This window comes from Procambarus clarkii, chromosome 36 (assembly GCF_040958095.1).
Source record: "Procambarus clarkii isolate CNS0578487 chromosome 36, FALCON_Pclarkii_2.0, whole genome shotgun sequence".
In the NCBI taxonomy this organism is placed as follows: domain Eukaryota; kingdom Metazoa; phylum Arthropoda; class Malacostraca; order Decapoda; family Cambaridae; genus Procambarus; species Procambarus clarkii.
In genome coordinates, this window is record NC_091185.1 from 4770217 (window position 1) to 4786194 (window position 15978).

Here is a 15978-nt window from a genome sequence, read left to right on the forward strand (position 1 = left end):
TATCTTACCTATGGTTGGGTTTGGGGGTTCCTTCCACATCCTGTAGTGGTATGAAGCTTTCCTGCTATTAGCTTGATCGACAAGGTTGTAGCCGAGTGACTAAGGCCAATAGCTATCAAAACCCAGGTGACCCAGCATGTCCTGTATCTCTTCATCTAATACCATTGAAAACTTTTGCTCATCCTCCAGTTCAGCCACAATCTGCAAAAGTGATTACAAGTAAATACAAATTGCTTAATGATAAACCCATGTAATTATCTCATTTCAGTGCCATGCATGATCAACATTCACAGACCAATGGCAACCGTCGTTCCATCATGCATAAATCTATTTTACGGCTTAGTATGGCATCCATGCTCTGGTAAATTCATTTGCAAATATTTTGACAGTTTACAGCTATAACTGAAAAACTAAAACTGCAAATTGAAAATAAATTTCTTGGACATCGCTGCCAAGGACACCAAGATTGGTGGAAGGTCAGAACAGTGTTAAAAGGTACTTACCATCAACTATCAGCCGTAATGACTAGCATGCACACCTCGTCTGAAAAAGAAAACCAAATCCTATATCCAGAGTCAACAACAGAAAAATGTACTAAGTATTTTTAAATTCAGTATCTTCACTCTCCTCAAATAATTTAGGATGGGGAAAGAAGATTAATTCATCACAAATATATTACTGTCTCCAGGAAGCAGTATTAGTATTCTAGAATAATGAAAGGCACAACAAACAAAAACCCTGAAGGTTATAGAGGTGGTTTGGAAAGTTAAATCTATCGGCTTAACTGAATAAAAACAGTATATCGTACTTACAATTTTATGCTGCAGAATTGCTGTCGGGTTCTTTAACAGGAAACAAGCCACCTGAAATCATTTTGAGGTTTCAGCAAAAGATTATGGCAGCACAGCTTGCAATACAGTATAGGACTATAATCAGTAAAATTGTATCTTCAAACAATTCAGTTGAACTATGCAAACATCATTTCTTTAATTTAAAAAAAAGTACTAATATAGTAATTTAAAAGTACTCTTTATGTGATAAAATTCTTCACTAAATATTTAGTATTCTGCAAACAGTACAATAATCAAGTAACCTATCAACACCCTAAGCCATAAATCCTTGCCAAATACTATAATGTACATGCAATTTTATGCGATTTTTTGTTGTGCGCTGCTTCAGAACACATTTAAAAAGTAGCCATTTAAGGTACGGTAATCAGTCATAATGGCTAAGCTATTGCTGGCAGTGTGATCCTTATTAACATGAATGTGTTTTTCAAAATTTGTTTCGCTTTCAATTATGTTGTCAAATTTATGTTGGTAATAAGGTTGATATAGTAATATGTTTATACAGGTACAAAACTTAAAATAGCTCTTTTGTTTTTAGGACAAACTATTTTACCTATGGCTGGGTTTGATGGCTATTTCCACATCCTGTACAGAGGTGAAGCTTTCCTGCTATCAACTTTATCAACCAGGTTGTACTTTTGAGTGACTAAGGCCAATAGCCATCAAAACTTAGGTGACCCAGCATATCCTGTACATCTTCAATACCATTGAAAACTTTTGCTCATCCTCCAGTTCAGCCAGAATCTGCAGTTATTACAAATCAACACAAATTGCTTAATTATAAACCATGTAATTATCTCTCATTTCAATGCCATGCTTGATCAACATTCACAAACCAATGGTCTGTTTTAGTCATTGTATTAGTCATCCTATACAAGTACTCGTAGCAACTCAATATGCAACAGTCGTTCCATCAGGCATAATGAATTTTACAGCTTTGTGTGGCATCTATACTCTGGTATTTGCAAACATTCTGACGAAGTTTATAGCTATAACTGAAGAACTAAAACTGCAAATTGAGAATTAATATTTTGGGCATCACTGACAAGGACACGAAGATTGCAGGAAGGTCAGAACAGTGTTAAAAGGTACTTACCATCAACTATCAGCCGTAATTGACTAGCATGGACACCATCTGAAAAAAAAAAAAAAAAAATCCTATATCCAGTGGCAACAACAGGTAATGTACTAATGTATTTTTAAATTCAGTATCTTCACTCTCCTCAAATAATTTAGGATGGGGAAAGAAGATTAATTCATCACAAATATTATTGTATTCAGGAAGCAGTATTAGTAATCCAGAATAATGAAAGACGCAACAAAAAAAAAGTAGGTTATAAAGGTGGTTTGGCAAAAGGTTATAGAGGTGGTGGGTAAATATATTAGCTGTCAGAAGAAAAGTGTGCAAGGATGAATACATTAGAAACAGTTTTTAAAACTACTCACGATATATAAGCGAATATTTGGACAAAATATTTATTTTTATTTACACAAATACAATATCCTGGCAAACCATAATGCAAGATTTAACTGAATAAAAACCGAACTATATATTGTACTTACAATTGTATGCTCCAGTATCACTGTTAGGTTCTTTAGCAGGAAACAAGCAATCTGAAATCATTTTCAAACAATTTATTAAGAGATTATAGCAGCAATACAGTGCAATACAGTGTAAAACTATAATCAGTAAAATTGTATCTTCAAACAATTCAGTTGAACTATGCAAACATCATTTCTTTAATTAAAAAAAAAAAGTACAGCAAAAGAAAATGTACGAATATAGGAATTTAAAAGTACCCATTTAAGGTTAGGTAATCAGTCATAATGGCTAAGATAATGCTGGCAATGTGATCTTTATTACCATCAATGTGTTTTTGTCTCACTTTCAATTATCTTGTCCAATTTATGTTGATTATAAGGTTGATATAGAAATTATTAACTTTTGTACCCATATGAACATTAAATTACTTTTGTTTTTAAGACAAACTATCTTACCTATGGCTGGGTTTGAGGGCTCCTTCCGCATCATGTACAGGGATGAAGCTTTCCTGCTATCAGCTTGATCGACAACGTTGTAGCTGTGAGCAACTAAGGCCAATAGCTATCAAAACCCAGGTGACCCAGCATGTCCTGTATCTCTTCATCTAATACCATTGAAAACTTTTGCTCATCCTCCAGTTCAGCCACAATCTGCAAGTGATTACAAGTAAATACAAATTGCTTAATGATAAACCCATGTAATTATCTCACATTTCAGTGCCATGCATGATCAACTATTAGTAATGATAAATATATTCTACACATCCCATCCTCTTAAAAAAATTACTTTCAGTAACCATTTCATTGAAAGTACCAATGTGACGTGATGGACCAACAGACGGGAGAATTTTGTTTTACTGAATTACCAAAACACTTATCAGCCTCACAAATACAAGCTAACCTCTCCCAGTAATCCTAGGCCTAATATAGTACAGGGTGTGCTATACTAAGCTTACAACTATTTAAGTTTGGTTTTTAGCTTATTTTTTCAGGACAAAATTCTATCTGCTGGTCCAACATCATTCACACACACTTTCAACCCAATAGTTACAAAAACTAACATTTCCAGAGGATAGGTCATCTATACACTTTCACACAATGGCCCGATATCTTATTGATACAGATAAGTTACTTAAATCATTATACAATGCTTTTTATCCACTCTCCTAAAAAAAAAATTGATATTACTGCATATAAAGAACACCCTCTTTGTAAATTAAAAAATGAAATCTTAAAGAAATATCTGGACTTGTACTTATTGATTGAAGCTTTGAGTCTACACATCCACCCTAAGGCATGCAAAATTTACATTAGCAGGCAGTGCGCTCCACTAGTGATGGCTAACCATCTTGCAATATTTAAACTCAATTCAACCTTAATGCAGGTGTTAACAAGAGAAAAAGCTTTGCATGGTACTTACAATTGTATGCTCCAATATTGTGTTTCCTTAATTTCAAACACAAACGACCTGTAAAGAAGGTAAAATATTCAAGCAAAAGATTATAGTAGCATTCACGTGATAAATAATTTACCATGTTCAGTAAACTATTATCTTCAAACAAGTCAGTTGAACTATGCGATATTATTTCTTAATATAAAGCAAACCTAAATAACTTTTGTAATTACCGTAAGGCCCCAAGCTAGGAAAACTTATTTTGCCCATTCACAAGATATGCAAAATGTCCTCAATATCACTCAGGAACACAAGAGCAAGACGAAGAAGCTAGCAATGTCAAGGCATCGTTTAACCAACAACGATCGAGGGACACGTGATATTAGGAAAGCAGGAAATTATTTTTATTCTAAAAATCAGGAGATTTCAAAAGTTGGACATAAGTGGAACAAGGCAAATAAAAAAAATAAGCAAGACATTATTCCGTTAACCAAAAACACTACCACCATCACCCACTTGCAATAAGGCCCAGTCTGCCAATTGCGAGGGAGAAACACGTGCCCCTGTAAGTCAAGTCCTCAAGATTCTATATAGGCATCATTCAACACGAAGATACCTCTTCGACTTCCCAAATGGGAATAAACAAATGCTGGCAGTCGCCTTTCTGGGGAAAGTTAAGTCACAAGAGTAACCCTCCACGATGAAGTACTTCAAAGTAAAATTAGCATAAACAACTTGGGGCAGTCTTGCCATTTCTAAATATAATCTATAATTAGTTTGTGCAAATACACTTTGGTTTTAAGGATTGGTATTGTTTCGAAAGAATGCATTAAGATGTCAAATATAGAATTTTTAAATTCAAAACTTAAAAGTAATATTGATAAAACATTTCCCAAATTCATTATGCATTTTATTTAACACAAGTACCAAATGCATATTTGACCTACTTTTCCAACATTTACTAATTTTGCAGATATTAAAATTGGTTTATGCTAATAATAAGTCCAACAAGGATTTTTTTTTTTTTTAGTAAATTTCTGACAAATATATACTCAAATACTGTACACACTCACCTTTCTAGTCACAAACTGTAAGATTTCAAATATTTGTCTTCTGGTATGCTTAAGATAGACTATCCACCTGCAACTTGAAAAAAATTAAAATGTGCACATTCTTTTTTTTTTATCCCTCTATGCTTTAGATATATACTGTATTAAGTTTCAAAATATAAAGAGATGAAACTATCTTTCAAACACTATAATAATTTAAAACATTCACATGTCAATAGAGCAAATGGGATAATCAAACCAATTTATTTTTCATTTTTATTACATTACAAATTATTCTCTGGCAGCCATAAGCTTTTGGCGAGCAAGTTTCTTCTTTGAAACCTTCTTCTTAACAGGCTCGTCTTGGGCCTTAGCCACAACCTGCTCCTTCTCTGCTAGGATAACTTCAATGTGGCAAGGAGAAGACATGAATGGATTGATACGACCATGAGCACGGTAAGTGCGGCGGCGCATCTGGCGAGCTCGCTGTACCATGATGTGCTCGATCACAAGATGATCAACCTCTAGACCCTGTATTAAAATTTAACTCTTAATAGTGGAATAAAATTACTTTGGTTAACTTAGGGCACCAATGACAATTTTCTTTACCCAATTGAATAGAAGTGTCCTGTGCCAAGACATTTTTATTAAGCTGTCTCTGTATTCAATGTGATTTCAACATTCATCAATATTTTGTATCCCACCCAACACTACAAGCACAATATAAGCCAAATATTTATCTATTCCTTTAACTCTCTTCCTGCATTGGATGATCTTGTCATCTGCCAGACTTTTACCAAATTAAAACAAACTGGTCTAGCCTAATGCATCAAAATCCTATAGAGCAATATTACCCAAAACACAAAACGAAAATTGAAGTCGAGCCAGCAACAGCGGTAAGAACGAGAAACAATCGGTGAAACATCTGAGGATAAACCGGGAAATGTCAGCAAAATCGAGAACAAATGGTAAAGGCGCTCTGCTAGGCTGCATCTGGAACGTATCAGCACGCTGTGCTTGATTTTGCCAACACTTCCAGTTTCATCTTTGGAGGTTTCAGTGTTTTATCACTTTTCCTTTATTTACATCTACAGTGTACTATTATAGCCATATTTGCATCGTATGTGTAGAAGCCAGACAACAATGGTTTAAATCGTCATACAACAATGACCGCATTACCCCATGAATCAACACAAATCAACTCAAGGGCTAAACTAATGAAAATTAGAGGAAAATGTGAACACGAACAGCTATGGATTAAAATTACCTTATATTGGGCATTACTCTCCGCATTCTTCAGCAGATCAAGAAGGAAGCGGGCACTCTTCTTTGGCCACCTACCTTGGGATAAACCCCAAGCTTTAGCCTGGAAAAAAGGAGCAAATAAGCAAGATAACTACAGCAGTTATTGATTATGCAAATAAAGGATGCTTAATCACTGTACTTGTTTACTAAATACAATAATTCATGAAGGATGTATCCAGGTTCTAGCCAAACCATAATACTAAATATTTATAATATATAAAATTTTAGTTGTAAATTTTAATTTAAATTTTTAAATTGTTAAGATCGTAAAATTGTCTAACCAAATGAGAAAATATATTGAATAGGTGATAATTTCTATCTTACCTGTGCACATCGCCCGACGCCACCATTATAGACACGGAAAGGAACACACTCTTTCTTGGCAATTACATTCTTGAGATAACGCACAGAACGAGCCAATGTCATCTTTTTGATGGCATTGGCAGTTTCACACGTGTTCTGAAATTAAGCACACATTTTAGATAAAACTTGGCTGTGAAATAAAGAGCATAAGAGAATTCTCTAGCCACAAAAATGTGCATTGTTCTTTTCTATTAAGCATTCTTTAACCCCTGCACTGCTCACCTGTTTCATGTAACACCAAAGTGCTGCAGAAATTAATGAATTAACATTAACTGAAAAATTAAAAAATGTGAAAAAATCAAAACTTTTTTGATTTTGAAATTTGACAAAACTTAAAATTTTTTACAAATAGGCACCATTTCTTTCACCCTGATGCTCCCATTCACCTAGCAGTAAATAGGTTCCTGGGAGTTCGACAGCTACTACTGGCTGCTTCCTGCATATGTAAAAAATGTCTCCGTGGTGTAGTGGGAAGACACTCGCCTGGCGTTCCGCGAGCGCTTTGTCATGGGTTCGTATCCTGGCCGGGGAGGATTTACTGGGCGCAAATCCATAACTGTAGCCTCTGTTTAACTCAACAGTAAAATGTGTATTTGGTTGTAACAACGATTCTTCGCAGCGGGGATCGTATTCCAGGGACCTGCCTGAAACACTACGCGTACTAGTGGCTGTACAAGAATGTAATAACTCTTATATCTTTCAAAAAAATATAAAAAAAATAAGTAGGCCTGGTCGAGGACCAGGCCACAGGGGCACTAAGCCTCGAAATCAGCTCAAGATAACCTCAAGAAGATTGCATTTAGAGAATGTAAATTAAACTTCAAATCACCAAGGGAAGGTTCCAATTTTGGAGCCAACATTCCTCCTCTGTACCCAAAAAGTGAAATAATATCCAATTTATTGTATAGTGACCAAAACTGTATGCCATAATCTAAATGGGGATCAACATTAGCAAGATAATGCTGTAAAAATAAGATGAATTGTTAAAAACTTCAAAAATCAAATCCCAGTATATTTGATTTGTAGAACTAAAGATTAAATGCTAAAATAATAAGATATATGCCAGGTCCAACTGCCTCAACACCATCCAGTTTTCGGAAATAGTGAGCTACCAAGGTTAAACCAAGGCAGGCATAAAACTCTCAAAAGCTATCAAAACTAACGAAACTAATTTTGTTTTTGATCGTTGAAATAAGAGAATAACACAATGGGGCAGCCTTAAAAAAGCTACGCCAAGTGCAATATGCTTTTCACGCAACTAAGAGGTTCTCACTATGGTGTTACGGACCCGAGTCCAGCGTCCGAGCACGGAGCAGTGACGACCACGCCATCTGTGGGTCAGCTCCCGAAATCCCCTCCAAATGGACGGCGCCATCAAGTGAGGACAGGAAATACCAGCCACAAGGGCTAGTTTCCGGTCCTGATCAGCTCATAACACAGCCGCTGCTGACCTCTGGTGAGGTGGCGCTCAGACACCAACGCCATCTATGGAGTGGATAGGTGGGCGTTTGGGTCTGAGCCGGTAAGTGACGTGCCCTAGTGTGTCCCTGTTACTGATGACGTGTCTGATTAGTCGACCTGGGACTGCTGTAATGGAAGTTGGATCAGTCTACCCAAGGCGGTCGTCTTGTCTCCAAGTGTTTGCTGCAGCAGCTGTGAGTCGCCCGCCGGATGAACACTGTGGTGTTAGCCTGCCTGTGAAGTGACAGTTGAGGGATTGTCATACCCGGGACTGACTGGTGGAGACACTTAACCACTGGGGTGTTGTGGCAAGGAGAGTGGTCTGTGGGATCACATGAGGCTCCTGACTAGGGTTCGCGACCTTAGTATCGATCGTAGAGTGGCCTAACCAGCGTCGCTGATTGGAACCTGCCAGCTACCGGCTGGACTTGTGGTTGATGGCCTCCACGACGGTGCCCCCAGTGGAACTGTGATTTGGCTGGCCTGTGGCCAGGGTAGACTCAAGAGGATCGAAGGATTCATAAGTGAGGCCACAAGAGCACCAAGAGCTTAGCATCGTGAACGTCCAGAGTCTTCCGAAGAAGACAACATTGTACATTATAGTGTTTGTTCCTCCCCCTTGTGATAATCTTTATATTATTTATGGTGATGGTGTTAATTATATTATTAAGTTTTTGACTTTATTTCCCTTCCCCTTTTATTTTTCTTGCGTTACGGATCACATCCCTTGAAAGCCACTACTAGCTTGGGGCCGGATACCCTACCTCTAACAACATCAGAGAAAGAACCCGGTTGCGACCCGAGAGGGCCGTAACATATGGGCATAACATTTTCGCGCTCCCGGCATGCACGCCGCAAACTTAAGAGGTCATGCCCCCGGCGTGCTGGTGAGCGTGCGGGCAAGCGCGTGGTGACAACGAAATGTGTATAATCGTTTGTTTTCTGCGGATGAGGACTCCGCCCGGAGTCCTGTTTTGCCTCACCGCTTCCGCGAGGTGGACATAAAATTATGTCCTCTTAAAATATTTGTATAAAATTCAATTTTAATCCGATTTCATTGGGGTTTGTTTCAAACGACGCGCCATGACGTTCTCTTTCTCACCACTAGGCTACATGGTACAATAAGTTCATGAAAGGTGTGGACCACTTCGATCAAATGGTATTACCATTTTACCCGGAAAACTCGCAAGTGGACCTAAAAGATAACGTTTTATTTCCTGCAAATGGCTTTGCATAATGCCTTTGTTTTGTACAAATACAACACAACTGATCAAAAAAAGCTAACATTGCTACAGTTCCACGAGGTGGCAAATTGGGCCCTATTGTGCTGGGACCCGGAAGATTGGCCTCAAACAGCAACAGTATCTCAACACTTGCGGCACGCTCCAGACATAAATGATGACACAGGTCCTGCCTATGCTGATGCCATGCAAACTCCTGGACCATCTGGTGTGAGGCAGCCCTTGTTCACTTCAACACCTCAAGCTGAAGCAGCAACCGAATCAGAACCAGAGATGTCTGGCACACTGCCATTTGACGAGACGGTTTTGTCAGATGACTGACTCAAATGTTGAACCTCCAGCGATTCAGTAGATTCTGAAAATCTCATGAACTACAAACTGAAACGAGTATTTTGATACCAGAATGAACACTATCACCTAAACTGCCATAAGTAGACTCGAACCTTCATAGATTTTTTTTTGGGTGTAGCGTGTGTCTGCACGAGTGTCCCAAACGGGTTGCAGGTGGGTGACTTTAGTCGTTTATACTGGTAATGATTCCCCCATATCATGTATTATATGCATATGTCTGTTTAGGGAATTTTATTCCGATCAATGTACAACCAAAAATAACTGTGCAACAAGTATAAACTTGACAAACATAACAAAAGTAAAAACATTTCGTGTGAGCACATAAGGGGCATAACTGGCCGACCCCTCACAGTGTTCAAGAGAACTGGATAAGCACCTCCAAAGGATACCTGATCAACCAGGCTGTGACTCATACGTCAGGCTGCGAGCAGCCGCGTCTAACAGCCTGGTAGATCAGTCCAGCAACCAGGAGGCCTGGTCGACGACCGGGCCGCGGGGACACTAAACCCCGGAAGCACCTCAAGGTAACCTCAAGGTAGGTGTGTTTGACGCTCACTGATATGTTCCAGCGTTGTTTTATATTTGGCGCTATTCTATCTTACGCTTTGTTGATCTTTTTTACCTACGGGCTCATAGAACATTCTATTGCGAACACTGACATAAAAATGAATGACGTACATAGAATAATAATGTCAGGAGAGTGAAATAAGTATAAACTTTCAAAGCGCCGTATCACACATGTGCCGTCCCGTCACCGATACCGGGTAACAATTTCACCACTTCCCACACTCTTGCGGGTGGGCTGCAATCATTATTCTACGTTTATATTCATATCACCGTGTTGGGAATTTCATTGCGAGTCCATCGATACCAAAATTAACGCTGTAGGACAAGTGTGGAGGTGATAACAATCCCAAGAGTAAAAAAATTTTGTTGCTGTTGGGCGCTCACGGCGAGTCATATTCGTAGTTATTTATTTGGTGCTGGTATCCCTATACGTTTCGCGACTTTTTTTACTGATGTTCTTCTAGAGAATTTTATTGCAAACACGTTGGTACCAAAATGAAATACGTAGCTCGAGAACTAAGGTCAGGAGAGTAAAAAAGAGTATACACATTTTTGTTTTTACGCTTGCGTGGCAAAAGCGCCGCGCGCACATACCGCTTTTTTTTTTTTTACCATCCCAGGGCGCGCGAAAGTGTTAATACTCAGGCTCCGTCGTTCGTTTTGGCATTATTGTGTTTACAATAGAATTCCCTACAGGTGTACATATGCATATAATGTCCAAAAGCCTGGCATGACTCCCCACAGCAAAGCCTAAAGTCGGCAAAAGTAACCCGTGTGTGCACAAAATCAGTAAAATGTGTATACTCGTTTCAGTTTTCTCACCCTAATTCTCGTGCTACGCCGTTCGTTTTGGTAGCAGTGTGTTCGCAATTAAATTCCCTGCAAGTGTATATGCATATAATGTCCAAAAGCCTGGTGTAAATCCCCGCAGCAAAGCCTAAAGTTACCCGTGAACGAGCACCAATTTGCACGTCGCAGCCTAATGTACTCGCCTAGTTGTGGTTGCGGGGGTTGAGCTCAACCTCTCAACCGTCAACTGATTTACAGATTCCTGAGCCTACTGGGCTCTTTATCTACATTTGAAACTGTGTATACCCATTCAGTTTGATAACACCAATTGTCTTGTTACGTCTTTCATTTTGGTATCAATGTTCGCAATATAAAGGCATTTTAAAACTAGTCCCATAATAATAGCACATTTTAAAACTAGTCCCATAATAATAGCACATTTTAAAACTAGTCCCATAATAATAGCACAATAAATAGAATTTTAACATTTTAATTTTGGATGCTCATCTCCTCAATTATTTATATCTATATATTTATACAATTGACAAATTTTCGTTTTACATCTTTCATTTCGGTATCAAATTGTTCGCAATCTAAAGGGGGCACAATTTAAAACTAGTCCCATAATAATAGCACAATAAATAGAATTTTAAATATTTTAACAAAAAACGTATTCATAATCTTTCAAGTGTTCTGCCATAAGTTTCGTGTTACATCTTTTATTTTGGTATCAAATTGTGCGCAATTTAAAGGCGCTCATCTTGAAACTATCCCAAAGTCGATCGGATGAAAAATTTTTATAAATATTTTATTTTTGCGACTCATACACGAGTAACAAGAGAGGACTTAAAGAAAAAAATTGGTAACTAAACGCCATGAGTGCGAAAGTGTTAAGACTGGGGTCTTGTTAAGGGGCACACAGGCCAGGTAAGGCCTCATATAGGCTATATTGACTACTATAGACTATTATGTTATAATAATTCATGTTGTCGGGGGACAGGCAGCCAGAGTGCATGCACACACATTGGGCTTATATCGAGGTCCCCCCCCATGATGCAACCCCAGAACAAACTAACTCCCGAGTACCTACTTACTGTTAGGTCAACAGAAGCATTAGGTGCTAGGAAATGTGCCCAACCACATTGGTCACGCTCGGGATACAAACCAGAGATTTTCGATTGCGGGTCGAGAACGAGCCAGACTGCACTGCCAAGACCCCTAGATATTATAATAAACTTGAGGCCACGTTTAGTCCCACCGCCACACACACACCGGGACTATGGCCAGGTGTACACACGTGGCCCACTATACCCTAGGCCTAGAACAAAGCAATTCCCTTTGATAAGTCAAATTTTGGGGTCCTTAAACGAGTCCCTAAACGATTTCTACCAAACTACCTGGTGGTAATTACCGTAGTTACCACAGACACGCCAAAGCTCTTTTACTCAGGTACTCACAGCCCTTACTCACCCTACCACTCCAAGAAGCACAAACTCACCTTGAAGCTGCATCTCAGGTTGGAGCCCTTGGCTTTACAGCTCTTGGTGGTGTTCTCGGGCTGGGCGCTGTACCGCACCATCTTGATCTCTGCAAATAAGAACCAGCCGCAGGTCAACACTCCGGCCACCCAACAACCCTCACATGTAAACACAAGATTATTATCCCTCTCCAGCCCGGTTAATACAACCCTCGGCGCCCCTCAGCCAGCCTAGATACACGGCCCGGGTACCACAGCGCCGCCTGCTAGTGCCAACGGGGAGGTATGGCCAGCGCTGGGGTGGATGTTTAGAGATAATGCAAGAGAGAGGGACACGTACCAGCGTGAGGCCACTCGGCCAGTGGAGGAAGGAGCGCAGCAACGCCAAGCGGCCACCATCACAACTACCCACTCTGGCGCCTACTTCAAATTTATTTATTTATTTATTTATATACAAGAAGGTACATTGGGTTTGTGAGAATACATTGGATAGTACAGTATTTACATTCTTGTAAAGCCACTAGTACGCACAGCGTTTCGATTCCTTATGCACATTCAAACAATTCAAATGTTTATTTAGGTAAAATACATACATACAAGGGGGTGATACAAAAATTGATGAATTTATAGATAGAGCTAGTACATACAATGCCTAAAGCCACTATTATGCAAAGCGTTTCGGGCAGAATGATTATTGATCTGTGTATTCTTTAATTTCTTATATACACTGTGTAGTCTTTAATTTTTGATCTACACTGTGTAATCTTTAATTTTTGATTTACACTGTAATCTTTCAATGTTTAATTGAAATATGTAGTATTTAATCTAAATATGTAGTATACTACTTTTTTTTTGACAGTAGCGGCCAACTGGAGTTCATGGCGTCAGGTATGAGTGAAATGAGTATTCAGAAGAACGTATAAATAATAATTTACATAGCCTTCCCTCCCAAATTTTCTTTATATTATTGTCGTTAATTTGTATTGTAATGAAAAACTAATCGGAATTCAATAGCTAATCTGACATGAAGTTCCCACATTATGAAATGCATCAATTATTTCTTAGTAAACTTATATATTTGCCGATGATATATGCTGCCTTCACCCGTGTGGTATTTTAATTTGTAATTTTTGTTTCTTTTAGTGTTGGGCATAAAGTCTATCAACCTCTGGAGGGATATTAAGATATTAAGGACAATCATTTACTGAACAACCAGCAAGTATACTTTAATCTTTAACATAATTTAGGACCAAAAATAAAAAGTATAACTAATACACCGAGAATCTATCCCCTTTTCGTATTAACAAGGTTAGGTATACACAGCAATCTGCTGCTACACTATCCTATATGAAAGATTACAGTGTAGATAACAAAAACTAGCTATAAGTTCATCTAATATCCCCATCTCACATGATGGCCCGCGGAACATCTCTCAGTGTATATATATACTGAGATATGCTTAATTATAGCTGGTAACTGCAGGCCATGAATCTTCCAACTGTAAGCACTCCAGTTGTAAACTTTGTGAATGCGAGCTAGGACACACTCAAGCTCAATAAGCCCAGGAACCTGTGCATCAGTAGATTGAGAGCTGCGAGGAGGGACCAAAGAGCCGAAGCTCAATCCCCATTTCGGTCCGTCCCGGACCATTATCAAGTCGTAAGTCGTACACATAGAGATCACACTAACGTGATGCATCAAATGAACAAAACTTCGGTTTCAACCTTTTTAACCCTGTCGTAGCTCACTCGATTAAGGCAGTGTCTGGGATGCTCCCGGACGGAGGTTCGAATCCTCGTCACGGCCCTTGTGGATTTCTTCGTAAGTCGTATCCAGGACGGACCGAAACGTCGACATTTACATCATTTTCTGATGTGTGGTCATCATATCTTCAGCCACGTTGTTGTGACTCATCGTCTACTCATCTATGTCATTGATATATATATGACAAAGAGGGTGGGCCCCAATATGGAGCCTTGCAGTATCCCACTTTCATATTTCTCCAACCAGATTCGTTTCTATTTAGGACAACCCTTTGCTTACTTCATTTTACCCATTGTTTAATCCATTCTATTATTTTTCCATTAGTTCTTGTGCTTGTAATTTCCTTGCCAGTCTTTTATGTGGTGCCTTGTCAAAAGATTTAGAGAAGTCCATGTAGAATACGTCCAATAGAAGTCCCTTGTCTGAATAACTGGTTCCAAAAATGTAAGCAGGTTAGTAAAGCAAGATTTATTTGAATAAAATCACGTTTTTTCGGTCCAGGACGGACCGAAACGTCGTCGTCCCTTCACTTTCTAGTGTGTGGTCTGGTCATCAGGAATCTTCACTGTCTTGGGATAAGTACCCTACACTGAGAGAAAGGTCTTCAGTCTTGGGATAAGTACCCTACACTGAGAGAAAGGTCTTCAGTCTTGGGATAAGTACCCTACACTGAGAGAAAGGTCTTCAGTCTTGGGATAAGTACCCTACACTGAGGGAGAGTTTTCATTGTGTTGGGATGAGTACCCTACACTGAGGGAAATGTCTTCATTGTCTTGGGATGAGTACCCTAAACTGAGGGAGAGAAGTCTTCATTGTGTTGGGATGAGTATCAAAAGAAGGCACCAAACCGGGAAGGCTATGTAGCACCATCAAATGTGCGGAATAATCAGAGGGCGCTAAATATCACCAAGGATGCCAATACGAGAACAAAAACGCATAAGGCGAACAATATCAAAAGTATCCGAGTCACCAAGAATTCTATTGAGGGACAGGTGACCGCGAGGGGCGGTCGGAATTTCCTAAAGGAAAAATAAAAAATATTGGAAATATTTATTGAAGAAATTATGTTCAAATGACCGCTGCATTATGTAGGAATGCGGAGGAATTTCTGATGGAGGAGAAAGACAGTTGCACAGCGCGTTCCGCGGCGCAGCGCGCGGAGCGCCGTGGGGGCCTATATAAAGAAGAGAGGAGAGGTCATGTGTGAGACGGGGCAAGCTGGTGCCCTCGACAAGAGAATGACTAGGCAAGCTGGAGTTGACGGGGCAAGCTTGCCGCCCTGGCAGGAAAAATGGAGCAACCTGACGGCTCTGTCAGGAAAATTGACGGGCAAAATTGCTGTCGTGGCAGTGCAAGCTCGTAGCGATTTTGATAGGAGTTACCGACAAACTGGTGGCTCTGGCGGGAAAGTTGATGGGGCAAATTGGCGGCCCTGGCGGGAAGGTTGATGGGGCAAGCTGACAGCCATGGCGGGAGATGGAGACACGAGATATTCTCCATGACGGGGCAACCTGGCAGGCCTAAGAGAAGTTGACGGGGGGCAAGCTGGCAGGCCTAAGAGGAGTTGACGGGGGGCAAGCTGGCAGGCCTAAGAGTTGACGGGGACAAGCTGGCAGGCCTAAGAGGAGTTGACGGGGGGCAAGCTGGTAGGCCTAAGAGGAGCTGACGGGGGACAAGCTGGCAGGCCTAAGAGGAGCTGACGGGGGGCAAGCTGGCAAGCCTAAGAGGAGTTGACGGGGGGCAAGCTGGCAGGCCTAAGAGTTGACGGGGGGCAAGCTGGCGGCGTTAAAATGAGTTTATGGGGCATGCTTGAGGCCCAAGCGGGAAA

General features: G+C 39.9%; 1 protein-coding gene across 1 annotated transcript; it reads right to left on the reverse strand.

The window, feature by feature from the left end:
* Positions 1-5094: 5094 nt before the first annotated feature.
* On the reverse strand, positions 5095-12854 carry RpL17 (ribosomal protein L17). The gene is made up of 5 exons (XM_045739168.2): positions 12727-12854; positions 12408-12496; positions 6462-6596; positions 6100-6198; positions 5095-5363 (listed from the first exon to the last, which is right to left on the reverse strand). The coding sequence occupies exons 2-5, from the start codon at positions 12486-12488 to the stop codon at positions 5124-5126; spliced, it is 555 nt and encodes a 184-aa protein (XP_045595124.1). The 5' UTR covers positions 12489-12496; positions 12727-12854; the 3' UTR covers positions 5095-5123.
* Positions 12855-15978: the final 3124 nt, after the last annotated feature.